The sequence below is a fragment of the Anarhichas minor genome, unplaced genomic scaffold (assembly GCF_050575085.1).
Source record: "Anarhichas minor isolate MPS153535 unplaced genomic scaffold, ASM5057508v1 ptg000033l, whole genome shotgun sequence".
Taxonomy (NCBI): Eukaryota; Metazoa; Chordata; class Actinopteri; order Perciformes; family Anarhichadidae; genus Anarhichas; species Anarhichas minor.
In genome coordinates, this window is record NW_027466479.1 from 14,825,714 (window position 1) to 14,843,138 (window position 17,425).

General features: G+C 38.9%; 5 protein-coding genes across 5 annotated transcripts; all 5 read left to right on the forward strand.

Moving 5' to 3' along the window:
• The first annotated feature begins 5,061 nt into the window (after positions 1–5,061).
• On the forward strand, positions 5,062–5,550 carry LOC142965446 (C-type lection lectoxin-Enh3-like). Its single transcript, XM_076106374.1, has one exon. It carries the CDS (start codon positions 5,062–5,064, stop codon positions 5,548–5,550), a length of 489 nt encoding a protein of 162 aa, XP_075962489.1.
• Positions 5,551–7,862: 2,312 nt separating this feature from the next.
• Positions 7,863–8,351, forward strand: LOC142965438 (ladderlectin-like). The gene has a single exon (XM_076106367.1). It carries the CDS (start codon positions 7,863–7,865, stop codon positions 8,349–8,351), a length of 489 nt encoding a protein of 162 aa, XP_075962482.1.
• Positions 8,352–10,663: 2,312 nt separating this feature from the next.
• LOC142965437 (ladderlectin-like) lies at positions 10,664–11,152 on the forward strand. Its single transcript, XM_076106366.1, has one exon. The coding sequence runs from the start codon at positions 10,664–10,666 to the stop codon at positions 11,150–11,152; it is 489 nt and encodes a 162-aa protein (XP_075962481.1).
• Positions 11,153–13,463: 2,311 nt separating this feature from the next.
• Positions 13,464–13,943, forward strand: LOC142965232 (ladderlectin-like). Its single transcript, XM_076106034.1, has one exon. The coding sequence runs from the start codon at positions 13,464–13,466 to the stop codon at positions 13,941–13,943; it is 480 nt and encodes a 159-aa protein (XP_075962149.1).
• Positions 13,944–15,970: 2,027 nt separating this feature from the next.
• On the forward strand, positions 15,971–16,459 carry LOC142965423 (galactose-specific lectin nattectin-like). Its single transcript, XM_076106354.1, has one exon. It carries the CDS (start codon positions 15,971–15,973, stop codon positions 16,457–16,459), a length of 489 nt encoding a protein of 162 aa, XP_075962469.1.
• The last annotated feature ends 966 nt before the right edge of the window (positions 16,460–17,425 follow it).

A 17,425-nucleotide genomic window follows, 5' to 3' on the forward strand; every position in this document is an offset into this window, starting at 1 on the left:
TATTTAATATAACAGTAGTAGTAGTAGAAGAAGTAGTAGTAATAATAGTAAAGTCAGTTTTTGAAGTAGCAGTAGTAGTAGTACTAGTAGCAGTCGTACTAATAGCTGTAGTAGTATTAGTACTGGTAGTAACAGGAATAGCAGTAGTAGCAGTTGTGGTATAAGTAATAATAATAGTGGTAGTGGTAGTAATAGCAGTAGTGGTAGTAATAATATTGATGGTATCAGTAATAGCAGTAGTAGTAGTAGTAGTAGTAATAGTAGCAACAGCAAAAGATGCAGTAGAAGTAGTAGTAGCAGTAGTAGTAGTAGTGATACTAGAAATATTAGCAGCAGCAGTAGTAGTAGTTGTCGCAGTATTAGTAAGAGCATTCTAATGAGCTCAATCATGAACAGCTGTGTGCCTCCAGCCTTTTCATGGAGATAAAACAGGGAAACACCTCTCAAACAAATCATTAAAACTCCCATAACCGTAGCTCCTATTGCTCCGATATTAATAAATGAGAGGAAGGATGAGTTGAAGAACAGATCCTGTAAAAATTGTGTCTGTAGTGTAAAAAAGGTGGCTTAACTGGCGATCTAGAAATGGGGTACCGTGTTCTGTGGAAGATGTTTTTGAAGCAAAATTTAACATTGGTCTCTATGGAGCAGAAAGTTGGTTTTCCTCTCAATTACAGGCTTCTGTGTCAAATGTGGAAATCTGTGGGATTCCACAGTCATTTGTCTACGACAAGGACAAGATTAGTTACTTTTAAAACCAGAAATTATGCATGAAGAGTGAAGATTGTGGACTCGGTGGCAAAACACAAATCTTTTTTTCACAAGAATCTCAAGCTGCTCTTCACTCTAGCGGTGACATCACGGTGACGCACGTCCATTTAATTGTTGGAATGCTTAACAGCATTCCAACAATTAAATGAACAGGGGAGAGCCGTGATTTTAGACCATCATTGATTCATTACAAGACAGAAGTCAAAGAGGATCTTGAGGATTTAAACCAAAACAAACTGTTATGAGCAGCTGAGTCCTTGTCTTTGCATTAAAAAGTATTTTTGAAAGACTCTCATCACTTATCACCAACACTAAGAAACCTTCTTCTGGCTCGCTCTGGCAAAGCTTGGAGAAAGGTTTTATTAAAACCCTTAATTTAGTCTGGCTTTAAAAAGGCACAGCTTTTTACCTCAGATGGTCTTTATCTGTGAGGAAATTAAAACAATAAAATATGCTTTAGAAAGTTTTTGTAATAAATTATGGGATTCATGCGTCATCTCTGGGTGAGCTGGTGGTCTTTGGAGCCAAATGTTTACTGTGTGATCGTGTACTGAAAGTGTTCGCCAACTTCAGCTGACCAATAATATTGAGCCAACAGTGAGAACACCCTCTCTGGAGCCTCTATAAGAAAGCAGCCTGTCACCTGTCTCCATCTCATCCAACGGTGCAGATCAACTCCACCAACACAACAACCCTCATCCTGCTCCTGTGACAGAGAGACACCAACATGCTGCTGTTCCTCTTCTTGTTTGGTCTGGCTCTGGGTGCTGTGTCTCCTTCTGATGACCCTCCATTGACTCTACAGGATAGCAACTGTCCCACAACGTGGTCCAGCTTCAACGACCGCTGCTACAAGTACGTCGAAGGTGTATTTAGTGTTTTATCAGCCGTAGTCATGACTGCAAAGTTACGTTTGTTTAAAACCTGTTTGCATGTTAAAACAAAAAACACAAAGTTCACAATGCAAGATAGGACACGTTGAAGGCTTTGTACTATTGTAATATTGTTGATGTGTCAATATATGCCCATGTTTGGTATGTTATTATTTATTGATTGTAAATGAAAAATTGGTCAGTCACACAGCAATACGTCTCCCCTCGTGTCCCCTCAACCTTCTGACAGCTGAAGCCACATGTCTTTTCTAAAGCAGCGTTTTACTATGTCAACATTTGACTGAAATTAATAAATTGTACTTTTTATGTGACATCTGATGAGCTTGTTGTCTTTATTTGGCTTGTGTTCAGATACTGTGTAGTTGTGTACAACGGAAAGTGTTGACCAAGTGCATTTGGTTTTCCATCCAGTCTATTAGATAAATGTATAAAGTGCAAGGTCTGATCATTTCACTTGATGCTGAGAAGCTCTTTGATCAGTAGTACTGATGGTCTTGGGGAGGGTTTTATTAGCTGGATTAAGCTGATGTTTTATCAACCCAAGGCCAGCGTACTCGTTAATGGCATATGTGGACAGGTGTTAATTAGCGTTTCGCTACAAACACTAAACACAGTGCATCTGGTCCTTGTGCATAAATGTACTGTATGTTACAATTCTAATGCCCCTGTGATGTCCAGATCAGAAAATATATGATCATCACAGTTCTTGTTGGGGAGATCAACCCGTCTGTGAGACGCTGGATCCCTTCTGATTTTCATGCTAGTTATTGAACTGCTTACTGAATCCATTAGGAGCCACAGCAGGAACCCGAATAAGATCTATTCTATAAAACACTGACTTTAATGCAGATGTCTTACTGTTTATTACTGTCCTCATGAATCTAGACCAGCATTAATGTCAATTAGTCAGTTCTTTGGTTCCTTGTCAGGATGTCAAATTGATTCTGATAATACATGGCTGTGATGATTGGATATCAATATATAATTGGATATGGCGAGAATATATTGAACTATATATTGAACTAACTATGACTCACGTCACGGGGTACTTTGTCATATAACTCTATCAATGATTAGTATGGATTGCTTGATGATAATCATTTTTAATGTGTTTTTTTGGCTTATGTTCAGATAGTAAGTTGTGTACAACTGAAAGTGTTGACCAAGTGCATTTGACCACTGATATCACACCAACAGAGCAGACATCCTCTCCTAAGCATATAAAATAAGGTTGAGTTGCCTTCAACATACAAACATTCATAAAGCACAAGGTCTTATCATATCACTTGATGCTGAGAAGACCTTTGATAAAATAGAGTACTTGTTTAGTATCATTCTGATCTTGGGGAGTGCCTCAGTATGGTTTTCTTGTGTTTCTCTGTCCCTCTCCTGCCGTGTCCCCTGTTGGTCTCTCTGTGTTTGTGTGTATTGTTCCTTGTCCTGCTGTGAACCTGGATCCCTGTTCACCTGAGCGCCTGCCAGCAATAGGGTCGTGACCTCTCCTTTAAACCCCGGCTCGTTACGCATCTTGTGCCAGATCGTTGTTGCAACCAGAGCATGGCTCATGGCCGCTCTGATTTGTGCAATCAGTGTTATTTCTTCTTGATGTTTGATGTACCTGACCTTACCCTGTTTCCCTGTGTCGCCACAATAATTTCCTTCGCACTGCCCTGCCTACCTCAACTACCATAATTCATTTATTTATTTATTTTTTAAATTTTATTATACTATATTGATCCCGGAAGGGGACATTTGTCTCTGCATTTGACCCATCCCTGTATATAGGGAGCAGTGGGCTGCCAATGACAGGCGCCCGGGGAGCCGTTAGGGGTTCAGTGTCTTGCTCAGGGACACGTGATACGTCCCAGTCAAGGATCGAACCGTTGACCCTGCGGTTACCAGACAACCCCCTTAACCCAGTAAGCCACGGTAAATTTTTATTTTTATTTTTTTTTATTATTAATTTTTTTAAACCCCGAGCTGTTCCACCAGCCACAATCTCACTCTTATCAGCCTGTCCTGCTACTATCAGCCTCCGCTGCTCCTCCTCAACCTCTTACTATCCTCATTGCACTTTTTCCTGCAATATTTACTCTACACTCTGAGTCTGTATCTGTGTTTTATCCACCAATTACTGATTGTAACAGGGAAGGTTTTATTAGAATGATTAGCAAGTTGATATATTACTAACCCATTGCCAGTGTACACTTACACTACAAATTAAAGTTGAGCTGGTGTCAACTTTTTATATTTATGCTTTTGTTTCAGAAAAATATGATCATCACAGTTCTTGTTGGGGAGATCAACCCGTCTGTGAGACGCTGGATCCCTTCTGATTTTCATGCTAGTTATTGAACTGCTTACTGAATCCATTAGGAGCCACAGCAGGAACCCGAATAAGATCTATTCTATAAAACACTGAGATCAATGCAGATGTCTTACTGTTTATTACTGTCCTCATGAATCTAGACCAGCATTAATGTCAATTAGTCAGTTATTTGGTTCCTTGTCGGGATGTCACATTGATTCTGATAATAAATGGCTGTGATGATTGGATATCGATATATAATTGGATATGGCGAGAATATATTGAACTATCCTGACTTCATTTGTCTTGGTCTACTGTACCTCTGGATGTTTGTACTTATGGATAACTGTAATATTAGAAAGCTATAAAGGCTCAATCTATACAGAATACTTCAAGATGTCAAGAAAGTCTTATTAGATTAATTGATCTGCCCATTTCATGGATGGGTGAAAACATTTATAAAATGTAATGTATTACCCAGACAGGTCTGTCCAACGTATGTGATATACATCTCAAAGAAAACATAAAGAAATAGTGGAAATATTTCTGAAAGTTCATATGATAAAGGAAACAACCCTGAATTGTTACATGAACCTCACAGCTGCTAAAAGACAGAGGAGGTATAATATATCCAAACGGGCCTGTCGTAGTAGACTCACCTATACTGTGTTTGGGTTCAGCGCTGTTGAAATGGAAGAGATCATCTTCTTGAGTGGAGAGGATGCACTCTTGTTGTGTCACTGAGGGAACTTTAAGCAAAAATAAATCCTATTCTAAATGAGACAAGTTAATGCTTCATATCTCGTTCAAGGTCAGGCAGAATATGACTCACGTCACGGGGTACTTTGTCATATAACTCTATCAATGATTAGTAAGGATTGCTTGATGATAATAATGTTTGATGTGTTTTTGTTGGCTTATGTTCAGATAGTAAGTTGCCAAGTGCATTTGGCCAATGGTATCACACCAACATTGCAGACACCCTCTCTGAAGCATATAAAAGAAAGTGGCCTTTCAACTATCTCCTTAAGATTCTTGATAACGTGCAACAGTTCACATCACGTTATAGACGGAGACTCTGACACCAACATGCTGCTGTTCCTCTTCTTGTTTGGTCTGGCTCTGGGTGCTGTGTCTCCTTCTGATGACCATCAAGTGAAGCTACAGAGGGCCAACTGTCCCATGTTCTCGTACAGCTTCAACGGCCGCTGCTACAAGTACGTTTCCACACGTATGACCTGGGCTGATGCAGAGCTCTACTGTGTGTCAGAGGGAGCCAACCTGGTGTCAATCCACAGTCTGGAGGAACATAATTTCATCAATTTCCTGATCAAGAACTTTGACCCTGCTGAGGGGAGGACCTGGATCGGACTCAGCGACACTCAGAAAGAAGGCAGATGGATGTGGTCTGATGGGTCTGCCGTCAAATTTGTCTTTTGGCATGGAGGGGAACCAAACAACGTTGCAGGAGTTGAACACTGTGTTCATTACAACTTTGGCCCAGAATTGAGATGGAATGATATACCATGTTCTCATGAACATACTTTTGTTTGTGCATCTCGCACAATTTGTCCTTAGTAACTAAAAAGGTTATGTCTGATTGAACTCTGTGACTTTCCACCTGTTGCTCTGTTGTTATGCATTGAGCCTGAACAATAAAGATACAAAAGTGTGCACAGAAGTAATTTCATTAATCTTCATTTTCATGAATGTTTGACACTAACACAGGTCATTTAAATTGTGGGTAAAAGGAAATATTTATAAACATTTTGAATACGTTTTTCCTTATTTAGCCAAAGAAAATATAGATTTAGCAAAATAAGAATCTAACTGTTAACAATATGGATACAACAGTTCCTTATAACTCTAATCATGAACACAAGGGATTGTATGATGGTGAACGTATTGGTGGTATCAAGAGAGTTTAGAGCTTTTCCCCAAAGTAAATCTCAGGGCAAAAATAAAAGGGAATGACGACTGCTTTATGGATCTATGATCAATCACTTGCCCGTTGAGCTAAGTGCCTGTGTCATGGAGGGATAGTCTATAAAGTTTCTGTTTTATCTCCGGCCCATTGTTTGATACTAGGATAATCTTTATAAGCATTTGTTATGATTCCATAAATCTATATAAATATAAACTGCTCTCCTGAAGGTGCAGAGTTCAACAACTATTGAGTGACTGTTGTCTTTTATTTTTCATTTTGGTGTTCAGGTTCATATTTATCCGAACACTACTCATGCATTTCTCATTGGACTTTATTTTAGTTTGGATAGATGATAATTCTACATTGTACTGTACAAATAATTCTATATATCGCTCAGTAAGAAATGTCTGAGTCCTGCAGCATAGATCAGTGGTTTGTTTAGGGATCACTGTATTTTCTTTTTTTTTACCACAGAATTGAATGTCCTTAAATTAGCCCTGGAATGACGTCTGTTCAACGTTCACGTGTAGCAGATCAGACCCCTCACAGAGAAACTTGGGTGGCATTCAACATAAACATTTATAAAGTGCAAGGTCTGATCATTTCACTTGATGCTGAGAAGCTCTTTGATCAGTAGTACTGATGGTCTTGGGGAGGGTTTTATTAGCTGGATTAAGCTGATGTTTTATCAACCCAAGGCCAGCGTACTCGTTAATGGCATATGTGGACAGGTGTTAATTAGCGTTTCACTACAAACACTAAACACAGTGCATCTGGTCCTTGTGCATAAATGGATGTTACAATTCTAATACCACTGTGATGTCCAGATCAGAAAAAAATATGATCATCACAGTTCTTGTTGGGGAGATCAACCCGTCTGTGAGACGCTGTTTCCCTTCTGATTTTCATGCTAGTTATTGAACTGCTTACTGAATCCATTAGGAGCCACAGCAGGAACCCGAATAAGATCTATTCTATAAAACACTGAGCTCAATGCAGATGTCTTACTGTTTATTACTGTCCTCATGAATCTAGACCAGCATTAATGTCAATTAGTCAGTTATTTGGTTCCTTGTCGGGATGTCACATTGATTCTGATAATACATGGCTGTGATGATTGGATATCGATATATAATTGGATATGGCGAGAATATATTGAACTATCCTGACATCATTTGTCTTGGTCTACTGTACCTCTGGATGTTTGTACTTATGGATAACTGTAATATTAGAAAGCTATAAAGGCTCAATTTACACAGAATACTTCAAGATGTCAAGAAAGTCTTATTAGATTAATTGATCTGCCCATTTCATGGATGGGTGAAAACATTTAGAAAATGTAATGTATTACCCAGACAGGTCTGTCCAACGTATGTGATATACATCTCAAAGAAAACATAAAGAAATAGTGGAAATATTTCTGAAAGTTCATATGATAAAGGAAACAACCCTGAATTGTTACATGATCCTCACAGCTGCTAAAAGACAGAGGAGGTATAATATATCCAAACGGGCCTGTCGTAGTAGACTCACCTATACTGTGTTTGGGTTCAGCGCTGTTGAAATGGAAGAGATCATCTTCTTGAGTGGAGAGGATGCACTCTTGTTGTGTCACTGAGGGAACTTTAAGCAAAAATAAATCCTATTCTAAATGAGACAAGTTAATGCTTCATATCTCGTTCAAGGTCAGGCAGAATATGACTCACGTCACGGGGTACTTTGTCATATAACTCTATCAATGATTAGTAAGGATTGCTTGATGATAATAATGTTTGATGTGTTTTTGTTGGCTTATGTTCAGATAGTAAGTTGCCAAGTGCATTTGGCCAATGGTATCACACCAACATTGCAGACACCCTCTCTGAAGCATATAAAAGAAAGTGGCCTTTCAACTATCTCCTTAAGATTCTTGATAACGTGCAACAGTTCACATCACGTTATAGACGGAGACTCTGACACCAACATGCTGCTGTTCCTCTTCTTGTTTGGTCTGGCTCTGGGTGCTGTGTCTCCTTCTGATGACCATCAAGTGAAGCTACAGAGGGCCAACTGTCCCATGTTCTCGTACAGCTTCAACGGCCGCTGCTACAAGTACGTTTCCACACGTATGACCTGGGCTGATGCAGAGCTCTACTGTGTGTCAGAGGGAGCCAACCTGGTGTCAATCCACAGTCTGGAGGAACATAATTTCATCAATTTCCTGATCAAGAACTTTGACCCTGCTGAGGGGAGGACCTGGATCGGACTCAGCGACACTCAGAAAGAAGGCAGATGGATGTGGTCTGATGGGTCTGCCGTCAAATTTGTCTTTTGGCATGGAGGGGAACCAAACAACCTTGCAGGAGTTGAACACTGTGTTCATTACAACTTTGGCCCAGAATTGAGATGGAATGATATACCATGTTCTCATGAACATACTTTTGTTTGTGCATCTCGCACAATTTGTCCTTAGTAACTAAAAAGGTTATGTCTGATTGAACTCTGTGACTTTCCACCTGTTGCTCTGTTGTTATGCATTGAGCCTGAACAATAAAGATACAAAAGTGTGCACAGAAGTAATTTCATTAATCTTCATTTTCATGAATGTTTGACACTAACACAGGTCATTTAAATTGTGGGTAAAAGGAAATATTTATAAACATTTTGAATACGTTTTTCCTTATTTAGCCAAAGAAAATATAGATTTAGCAAAATAAGAATCTAACTGTTAACAATATGGATACAACAGTTCCTTATAACTCTAATCATGAACACAAGGGATTGTATGATGGTGAACGTATTGGTGGTATCAAGAGAGTTTAGAGCTTTTCCCCAAAGTAAATCTCAGGGCAAAAATAAAAGGGAATGACGACTGCTTTATGGGTCTATGATCAATCACTTGCCCGTTGAGCTAAGTGCCTGTGTCATGGAGGGATAGTCTATAAAGTTTCTGTTTTATCTCCGGCCCATTGTTTGATACTAGGATAATCTTTATAAGCATTTGTTATGATTCCATAAATCTATATAAATATAAACTGCTCTCCTGAAGGTGCAGAGTTCAACAACTATTGAGTGACTGTTGTCTTTTATTTTTCATTTTGGTGTTCAGGTTCATATTTATCCGAACACTACTCATGCATTTCTCATTGGACTTTATTTTAGTTTGGATAGATGATAATTCTACATTGTACTGTACAAATAATTCTATATATCGCTCAGTAAGAAATGTCTGAGTCCTGCAGCATAGATCAGTGGTTTGTTTAGGGATCACTGTATTTTCTTTTTTTTTACCACAGAATTGAATGTCCTTAAATTAGCCCTGGAATGACGTCTGTTCAACGTTCACGTGTAGCAGATCAGACCCCTCACAGAGAAACTTGGGTGGCATTCAACATAAACATTTATAAAGTGCAAGGTCTGATCATTTCACTTGATGCTGAGAAGCTCTTTGATCAGTAGTACTGATGGTCTTGGGGAGGGTTTTATTAGCTGGATTAAGCTGATGTTTTATCAACCCAAGGCCAGCGTACTCGTTAATGGCATATGTGGACAGGTGTTAATTAGCGTTTCACTACAAACACTAAACACAGTGCATCTGGTCCTTGTGCATAAATGGATGTTACAATTCTAATACCACTGTGATGTCCAGATCAGAAAAAAATATGATCATCACAGTTCTTGTTGGGGAGATCAACCCGTCTGTGAGACGCTGTTTCCCTTCTGATTTTCATGCTAGTTATTGAACTGCTTCCTGAATCCATTAGGAGCCACAGCAGGAACCCGAATAAGATCTATTCTATGAAACACTGAGCTCAATGCAGATGTCTTACTGTTTATTACTGTCCTCATGAATCTAGACCAGCATTAATGTCAATTAGTCAGTTATTTGGTTCCTTGTCGGGATGTCACATTGATTCTGATAATACATGGCTGTGATGATTGGATATCGATATATAATTGGATATGGCGAGAATATATTGAACTATCCTGACATCATTTGTCTTGGTCTACTGTACCTCTGGATGTTTGTACTTATGGATAACTGTAATATTAGAAAGCTATAAAGGCTCAATTTACACAGAATACTTCAAGATGTCAAGAAAGTCTTATTAGATTAATTGATCTGCCCATTTCATGGATGGGTGAAAACATTTAGAAAATGTAATGTATTACCCAGACAGGTCTGTCCAACGTATGTGATATACATCTCAAAGAAAACATAAAGAAATAGTGGAAATATTTCTGAAAGTTCATATGATAAAGGAAACAACCCTGAATTGTTACATGATCCTCACAGCTGCTAAAAGACAGAGGAGGTATAATATATCCAAACGGGCCTGTCGTAGTAGACTCACCTATACTGTGTTTGGGTTCAGCGCTGTTGAAATGGAAGAGATCATCTTCTTGAGTGGAGAGGATGCACTCTTGTTGTGTCACTGAGGGAACTTTAAGCAAAAATAAATCCTATTCTAAATGAGACAAGTTAATGCTTCATATCTCGTTCAAGGTCAGGCAGAATATGACTCACGTCACGGGGTACTTTGTCATATAACTCTATCAATGATTAGTAAGGATTGCTTGATGATAATAATGTTTGATGTGTTTTTGTTGGCTTATGTTCAGATAGTAAGTTGCCAAGTGCATTTGGCCAATGGTATCACACCAACATTGCAGACACCCTCTCTGAAGCATATAAAAGAAAGTGGCCTTTCAACTATCTCCTTAAGATTCTTGATAACGTGCAACAGTTCACATCACGTTATAGACGGAGACTCTGACACCAACATGCTGCTGTTCCTCTTCTTGTTTGGTCTGGCTCTGGGTGCTGTGTCTCCTTCTGATGACCATCAAGTGAAGCTACAGAGGGCCAACTGTCCCATGTTCTCGTACAGCTTCAACGGCCGCTGCTACAAGTACGTTTCCACACGTATGACCTGGGCTGATGCAGAGCTCTACTGTGTGTCAGAGGGAGCCAACCTGGTGTCAATCCACAGTCTGGAGGAACATAATTTCATCAATTTCCTGATCAAGAACTTTGACCCTGCTGAGGGGAGGACCTGGATCGGACTCAGCGACACTCAGAAAGAAGGCAGATGGATGTGGTCTGATGGGTCTGCCGTCAAATTTGTCTTTTGGCATGGAGGGGAACCAAACAACCTTGCAGGAGTTGAACACTGTGTTCATTACAACTTTGGCCCAGAATTGAGATGGAATGATATACCATGTTCTCATGAACATACTTTTGTTTGTGCATCTCGCACAATTTGTCCTTAGTAACTAAAAAGGTTATGTCTGATTGAACTCTGTGACTTTCCACCTGTTGCTCTGTTGTTATGCATTGAGCCTGAACAATAAAGATACAAAAGTGTGCACAGAAGTAATTTCATTAATCTTCATTTTCATGAATGTTTGACACTAACACAGGTCATTTAAATTGTGGGTAAAAGGAAATATTTATAAACATTTTGAATACGTTTTTCCTTATTTAGCCAAAGAAAATATAGATTTAGCAAAATAAGAATCTAACTGTTAACAATATGGATACAACAGTTCCTTATAACTCTAATCATGAACACAAGGGATTGTATGATGGTGAACGTATTGGTGGTATCAAGAGAGTTTAGAGCTTTTCCCCAAAGTAAATCTCAGGGCAAAAATAAAAGGGAATGACGACTGCTTTATGGATCTATGATCAATCACTTGCCCGTTGAGCTAAGTGCCTGTGTCATGGAGGGATAGTCTATAAAGTTTCTGTTTTATCTCCGGCCCATTGTTTGATACTAGGATAATCTTTATAAGCATTTGTTATGATTCCATAAATCTATATAAATATAAACTGCTCTCCTGAAGGTGCAGAGTTCAACAACTATTGAGTGACTGTTGTCTTTTATTTTTCATTTTGGTGTTCAGGTTCATATTTATCCGAACACTACTCATGCATTTCTCATTGGACTTTATTTTAGTTTGGATAGATGATAATTCTACATTGTACTGTAAATATGATTCTATATATCTCTCAGTAAGAAATGTCTGAGTCCTGCAGCATAGATCAGTGGTTTGTTTAGGGATCACTGTATTTTCTTTTTTTTTACCACAGAATTGAATGTCCTTAAATTAGCCCTGGAATGACGTCTGGTCAATGATCACGTGTAGCAGATCAGACCCCTCACAGAGAAACTTGGGTGGCATTCAACATAAACATGTATAAAGTGCAAGGTCTGATCATTTCACTTGATGCTGAGAAGCTCTTTGATCAGTAGTACTGATGGTCTTGGGGAGGGTTTTATTAGCTGGATTAAGCTGATGTTTTATCAACCCAAGGCCAGCGTACTCGTTAATGGCATATGTGGACAGGTGTTAATTAGCATTTCGCTACAAACACTAAACACAGTGCATCTGGTCCTTGTGCATAAATGTATGTTACAATTCTAATGCCCCTGTGATGTCCAGATCAGAAAAAATATGATCATCACAGTTCTTGTTGGGGAGATCAACCCGTCTGTGAGACGCTGGATCCCTTCTGATTTTCATGCTAGTTATTGAACTGCTTCCTGAATCCATTAGGAGCCACAGCAGGAACCCGAATAAGATCTATTCTATAAAACACTGAGTTTAATGCAGATGTCTTACTGTTTATTACTGTCCTCATGAATCTAGACCAGCCTTAATGTCAATTAGTCAGTTATTTGGTTCCTTGTCAGGATGTCACATTGATTCTGATAATACATGGCTGTGATGATTGGATATCGATATATAATTGGATATGGCGAGAATATATTGAACTATCCTGACTTCATTTGTCTTGGTCTACTGTACCTCTGGATGTTTGTACTTATGGATAACTGTAATATTAGAAAGCTATAAAGGCTCAATCTATACAGAATACTTCAAGATGTCAAGAAAGTCTTATTAGATTAATTGATCTGCCCATTTCATGGATGGGTGAAAACATTTATAAAATGTAATGTATTACCCAGACAGGTCTGTCCAACGTATGTAATATACATCTCAAAGAAAACATAAAGAAATAGTGGAAATATTTCTGAAAGTTCATATGATAAAGGAAACAACCCTGAATTGTTACATAAACCTCACAGCTGCTAAAAGACAGAGGAGGTATAATATATCCAAACGGGCCTGTCGTAGTAGACTCACCTATACTGTGTTTGGGTTCAGCGCTGTTGAAATGGAAGAGATCATCTTCTTGAGTGGAGAGGATGCACTCTTGTTGTGTCACTGAGGGAACTTTAAGCAAAAATAAATCCTATTCTAAATGAGACAAGTTAATGCTTCATATCTCGTTCAAGGTCAGGCAGAATATGACTCACGTCACGGGGTACTTTGTCATATAACTCTATCAATGATTAGTAGAGATTGCTTGATGATAATAATGTTTAATGTGTTTTTGTTGTCTTATGTTCAGATAGTAAGTTGCCAAGTGCATTTGACCAATGGTATCACACCAACATTGCAGACACCCTCTCTGAAGCATATAAAAGAAAGTGGCCTTTCAACTGTCTCCTTAAGATTCTTGATAACGTGCAACAGTTCACATCACGTTATAGACGGAGACTCTGACACCAACATGCTGCTGTTCCTCTTCTTGTTTGTTCTGGCTCTGGGTGCTGTGTCTCCTTCTGATGACCATCAAGTGAAGCTACAGAGGGCCAACTGTCCCATGTTCTCGTACAGCTTCAACGGCCGCTGCTACAAGTACGTTGCCACACGTGTGACCTGGGCTGATGCAGAGATCTACTGTGTGTCACAGGGAGCCAACCTGGTGTCAATCCACAGTCTGGAGGAACAGAATTTTGTCAAATCCCTGATCAAGAACTTTGACCCTGTTGAGGGACTGACCTGGTATGGACTGAGTGACATCCACAAAGAAGGAACATGGATGTGGTCTGATGGATCTGCTGTCAACTTTGTTTATTGGAGCAGTGGAATGCCAGACAACACCAAAGGAAATGAACACTGTGTCCAGACCAACTATCCTAAAGAGCTGAAATGGAATGACGACACATGTTCACGTACTTATCCCTCTGTTTGTGCATCTCGCAACTGAGATGTTACATATGTCTGATTGAACCTGGTCACTGTTCACTTGTTGCTCTGCTGACATGCATTTTGGCCTCTACAATAAAGATACAAATGTTCACGTGTGTGTTTGGGTAGACTTTGTTTCACTAACCTTAATTTTGATGCTGGACATTCACACATGTAACTCCTGTGGTTGATCAAAGAGACTATTTCCACACCTTTTTGATAATCTCCTAATTTAAAAAAAACAAAGCCACATATTTCAACTCTCTATGCATCACCAACGACAATTTTAAAGCAATAATTGTTAAGGTCCAGTCAGTTCTTAACTGCCATCTAATGACGGCACCTCAGACTCTCATAAATCTACGCTGCATTTCTTCACAAGAAAATGTGAATTATTTCACTGGATCCATGAAAAACCTAACTCACTGTAGTAATAAGAGTAATTTAGTGGTGTTCCAATGAAGCGCTAGGTGCCGAAATAAAAGGACTTGGTCCAAAGAGCAAACTAAATCATTTGAGTTATTGATTTGTTTTCATTTTAGATTCCAGATTCATTTTTTATCAAATCATTCCTCACACATCTTTCTCATTTGACTTTGTTTTTGTTACAATAGATAATAATAATAAATAATATAGACACATTCACTCTTCAGAGGTGAATGTTACATGACCCTGCAGCATATAGACTGTAGAGTTGTGCTAAAGACCCAATTTTAAACAATAACCATCTGATGAGCAGCTGTGTCCTTGTCTCTGCATTAAAACACTTAAAACAGACTCTTATCTCTTGTCACCAATACTTCCCTGAATTGAAATGTAGCCAGTTTTAAGGACCCGGTTAAGGCAACCCATGCTGATAACTTACTTGAGCCATCTAAGTAATTTATATGAAATGAGTGTAAATTCTGAAGACTATAGAAGTCAGTTTATTGTACGGTAAATGTTTTTTGCAGCTATACATGTTAGTGTTGAGATCTTTGCTTCTCAAGAGTTATTTTTGTTCACAGTATTAGACAAACCATCCAAGATTATAAGTAATATTCATACATTCTGTGTATTCTATTTTGAGACGACACAACTTAATATGAGGTTCAACAATGTGTCAGTTCATTCTTGAGAAGACAAGTTTGTGGTTTGAAGCTGGAATGTAAAAGTACTTGTAGTTCTGTTTTGTGGCCACTTGAGAGCAGCAGAAGAGCAAGTGGGTGAGATGACGCTCTTCTCTTTCCTCTGGTGTCAGATGCTGTAGCGGACAGGAAACCAACAGGAAGGTGTATTTAGTGTTTCATCAGCCGTAGTCATGACTGTAAAGTTACGTTTGTTTAAAGCAATGTTGTTTAAAACCTGTTTGCAGGTTAAAACAAAAAACACAAAGTTCACAATGCAAGATAGGAAACATTGAAGGCTTTGTACTATTGTAATATTGTTGATATACATATATGCCCATGTTTGGTATGTTATTAATTATCAGTTGTAAATGAAAAATTGGTCAGTCTCAAAGCAATACGTCTCCCCTCGTGTCCCCTCAACCTTCTGACAGCTGAAGCCACATGTCTTTTCTAAAGCAGCGTTTTACTATGTCAACATTTGACTGAAATTAATAAATTGTCATTTTTATGTGACACCTCTGGATGAGCTTGTTGTCTTTCTAAAGTTGTCTTTTTTTGTAAAGTGCAAAAAAGTATAAAAGAAGTGTTTGTCATCATTTCATTAATTAAACCCACGTACAGCTCTTTACCTCAGATGGTCTTTATCGGGGAGGAAATTAAAAATGAAAACCTTGAGAAATCATTTGAATAAATTATGATTTGTACGTGACATCTCCAGGTGAGTTTGTCGTTTTATTTCGGCTTATCTTCAGATAGTTGCTGAAAGTGTTCGCCAACTTCAGCTGACCAATAATATCATGCCAACAGTGAAAACACCCTCTCTGAAGCCTCTATAAGAAAGCAGCCTGTCACCTGTCTCCATCATATCCAACGGTGCAGATCAACTCCAACCAACACAACAACCCTCATCCTGCTCCTGTGACAGAGAGACACCAACATGCTTCTGTTCCTCTTCTTGTTTGGTCTGGCTCTGGGTGCTGTGTCTCCTTCTGATGACCATCAAGTGAAGCTACAGAGGGCCAACTGTCCCATGTTCTGGTACAGCTTCAACAACCGCTGCTACAAGTACGTTGCCACAGACATGACCTGGGCTGATGCAGAGTTCTACTGTGTGTCAGAGGGAGCCAACCTGGTGTCAATCCACAGTCTGGAGGAACAGAATTTTGTCAAATCCCTGATCAAGAACTTTGACCCTGTTGAGGGAGTGACCTGGTATGGACTGAGTGACATTCACAAAGAAGGAACATGGATGTGGTCTGATGGATCTGCTGTCAACTTTGTCTATTGGAGCAATGGACAGCCAGACCACATCAAAGGATATGAACACTGTGTCCAGACCAACTATCCTGGAGCGCTGAAATGGAACGACGACCAATGTTCATGTACTTTTCCCTTTGTTTGTGCATCTCGCACAAACTGTCCTTAGTAACTGAGATGTCACATATGTCTGATTGAACCTGGTTACTGTTAATAACCTTTATTATCACGAGTGTTGGAAATTCACACGTAACTCGTGGTTGATCAAAGGGAATATTTCCACTACTTTTTAATACTCTCAAAATAAATAATATGATAATAAAATATACCAGATACCGAATTGGTGTTTTGCACCAGCTGTCCATCATCCACTGTGTATGTGTGTGTGTGTGTGTGTGTGCGTGTGTGTGTGTGCGTGTATTAAATCTGGGAACAACACAGGTTTAACGGTTTGACAAAATTATAACTACTTAATCCATTTTATATGCACATCTCAAAAATGTATAAAACAGTAATCAGTTCTGATAAACCTTAAATAACAACAGTATGAAAACTGAAGAGGAAATGCTTCAAAATATCTCTGCGTTATAAGTTCCCCGCATGTTGACTTGAGTACTGATGATTAACTTCTCTGTATTGTTACTTTCTGAACATACAGTATCACGTCACATGGCACTAACTCAACTCATGTGAATGACTGAATGAGTCTAAAAGTGGGAGCATGAAGCCTGGTTCCAGACCTCTTAATCACTGCCCACATCACATCCCTGACTTGTTCAGCATTTCATAAAAGGTTAATGATTATTTGCTTTCGATGCAAGAGGGACCAAAAATACTTCCCCCAAAAGTATAACTAAAACACAAAGTTGATCACATTTAAAAAAAGGTGAACAACCACTTACACCTTGCCAGTTTTATTTCACTGAAGCGTTTTTGGGAATTAACTCGATGGATGTAAAGTGCACATAATCTTTCCCTATACTGTTGACTCATGCAAACAGATCAAATGCAACAGTATTAAAAGTTTAAATTGTATATCCCTGAAATGACCCAAAACAGGAGGATCGTTATAGAGGGCGAGGGACATAACAAGAGTCGAGCAGCGAGAGGAAATGAGAGAAGGAGGAAGAGATGG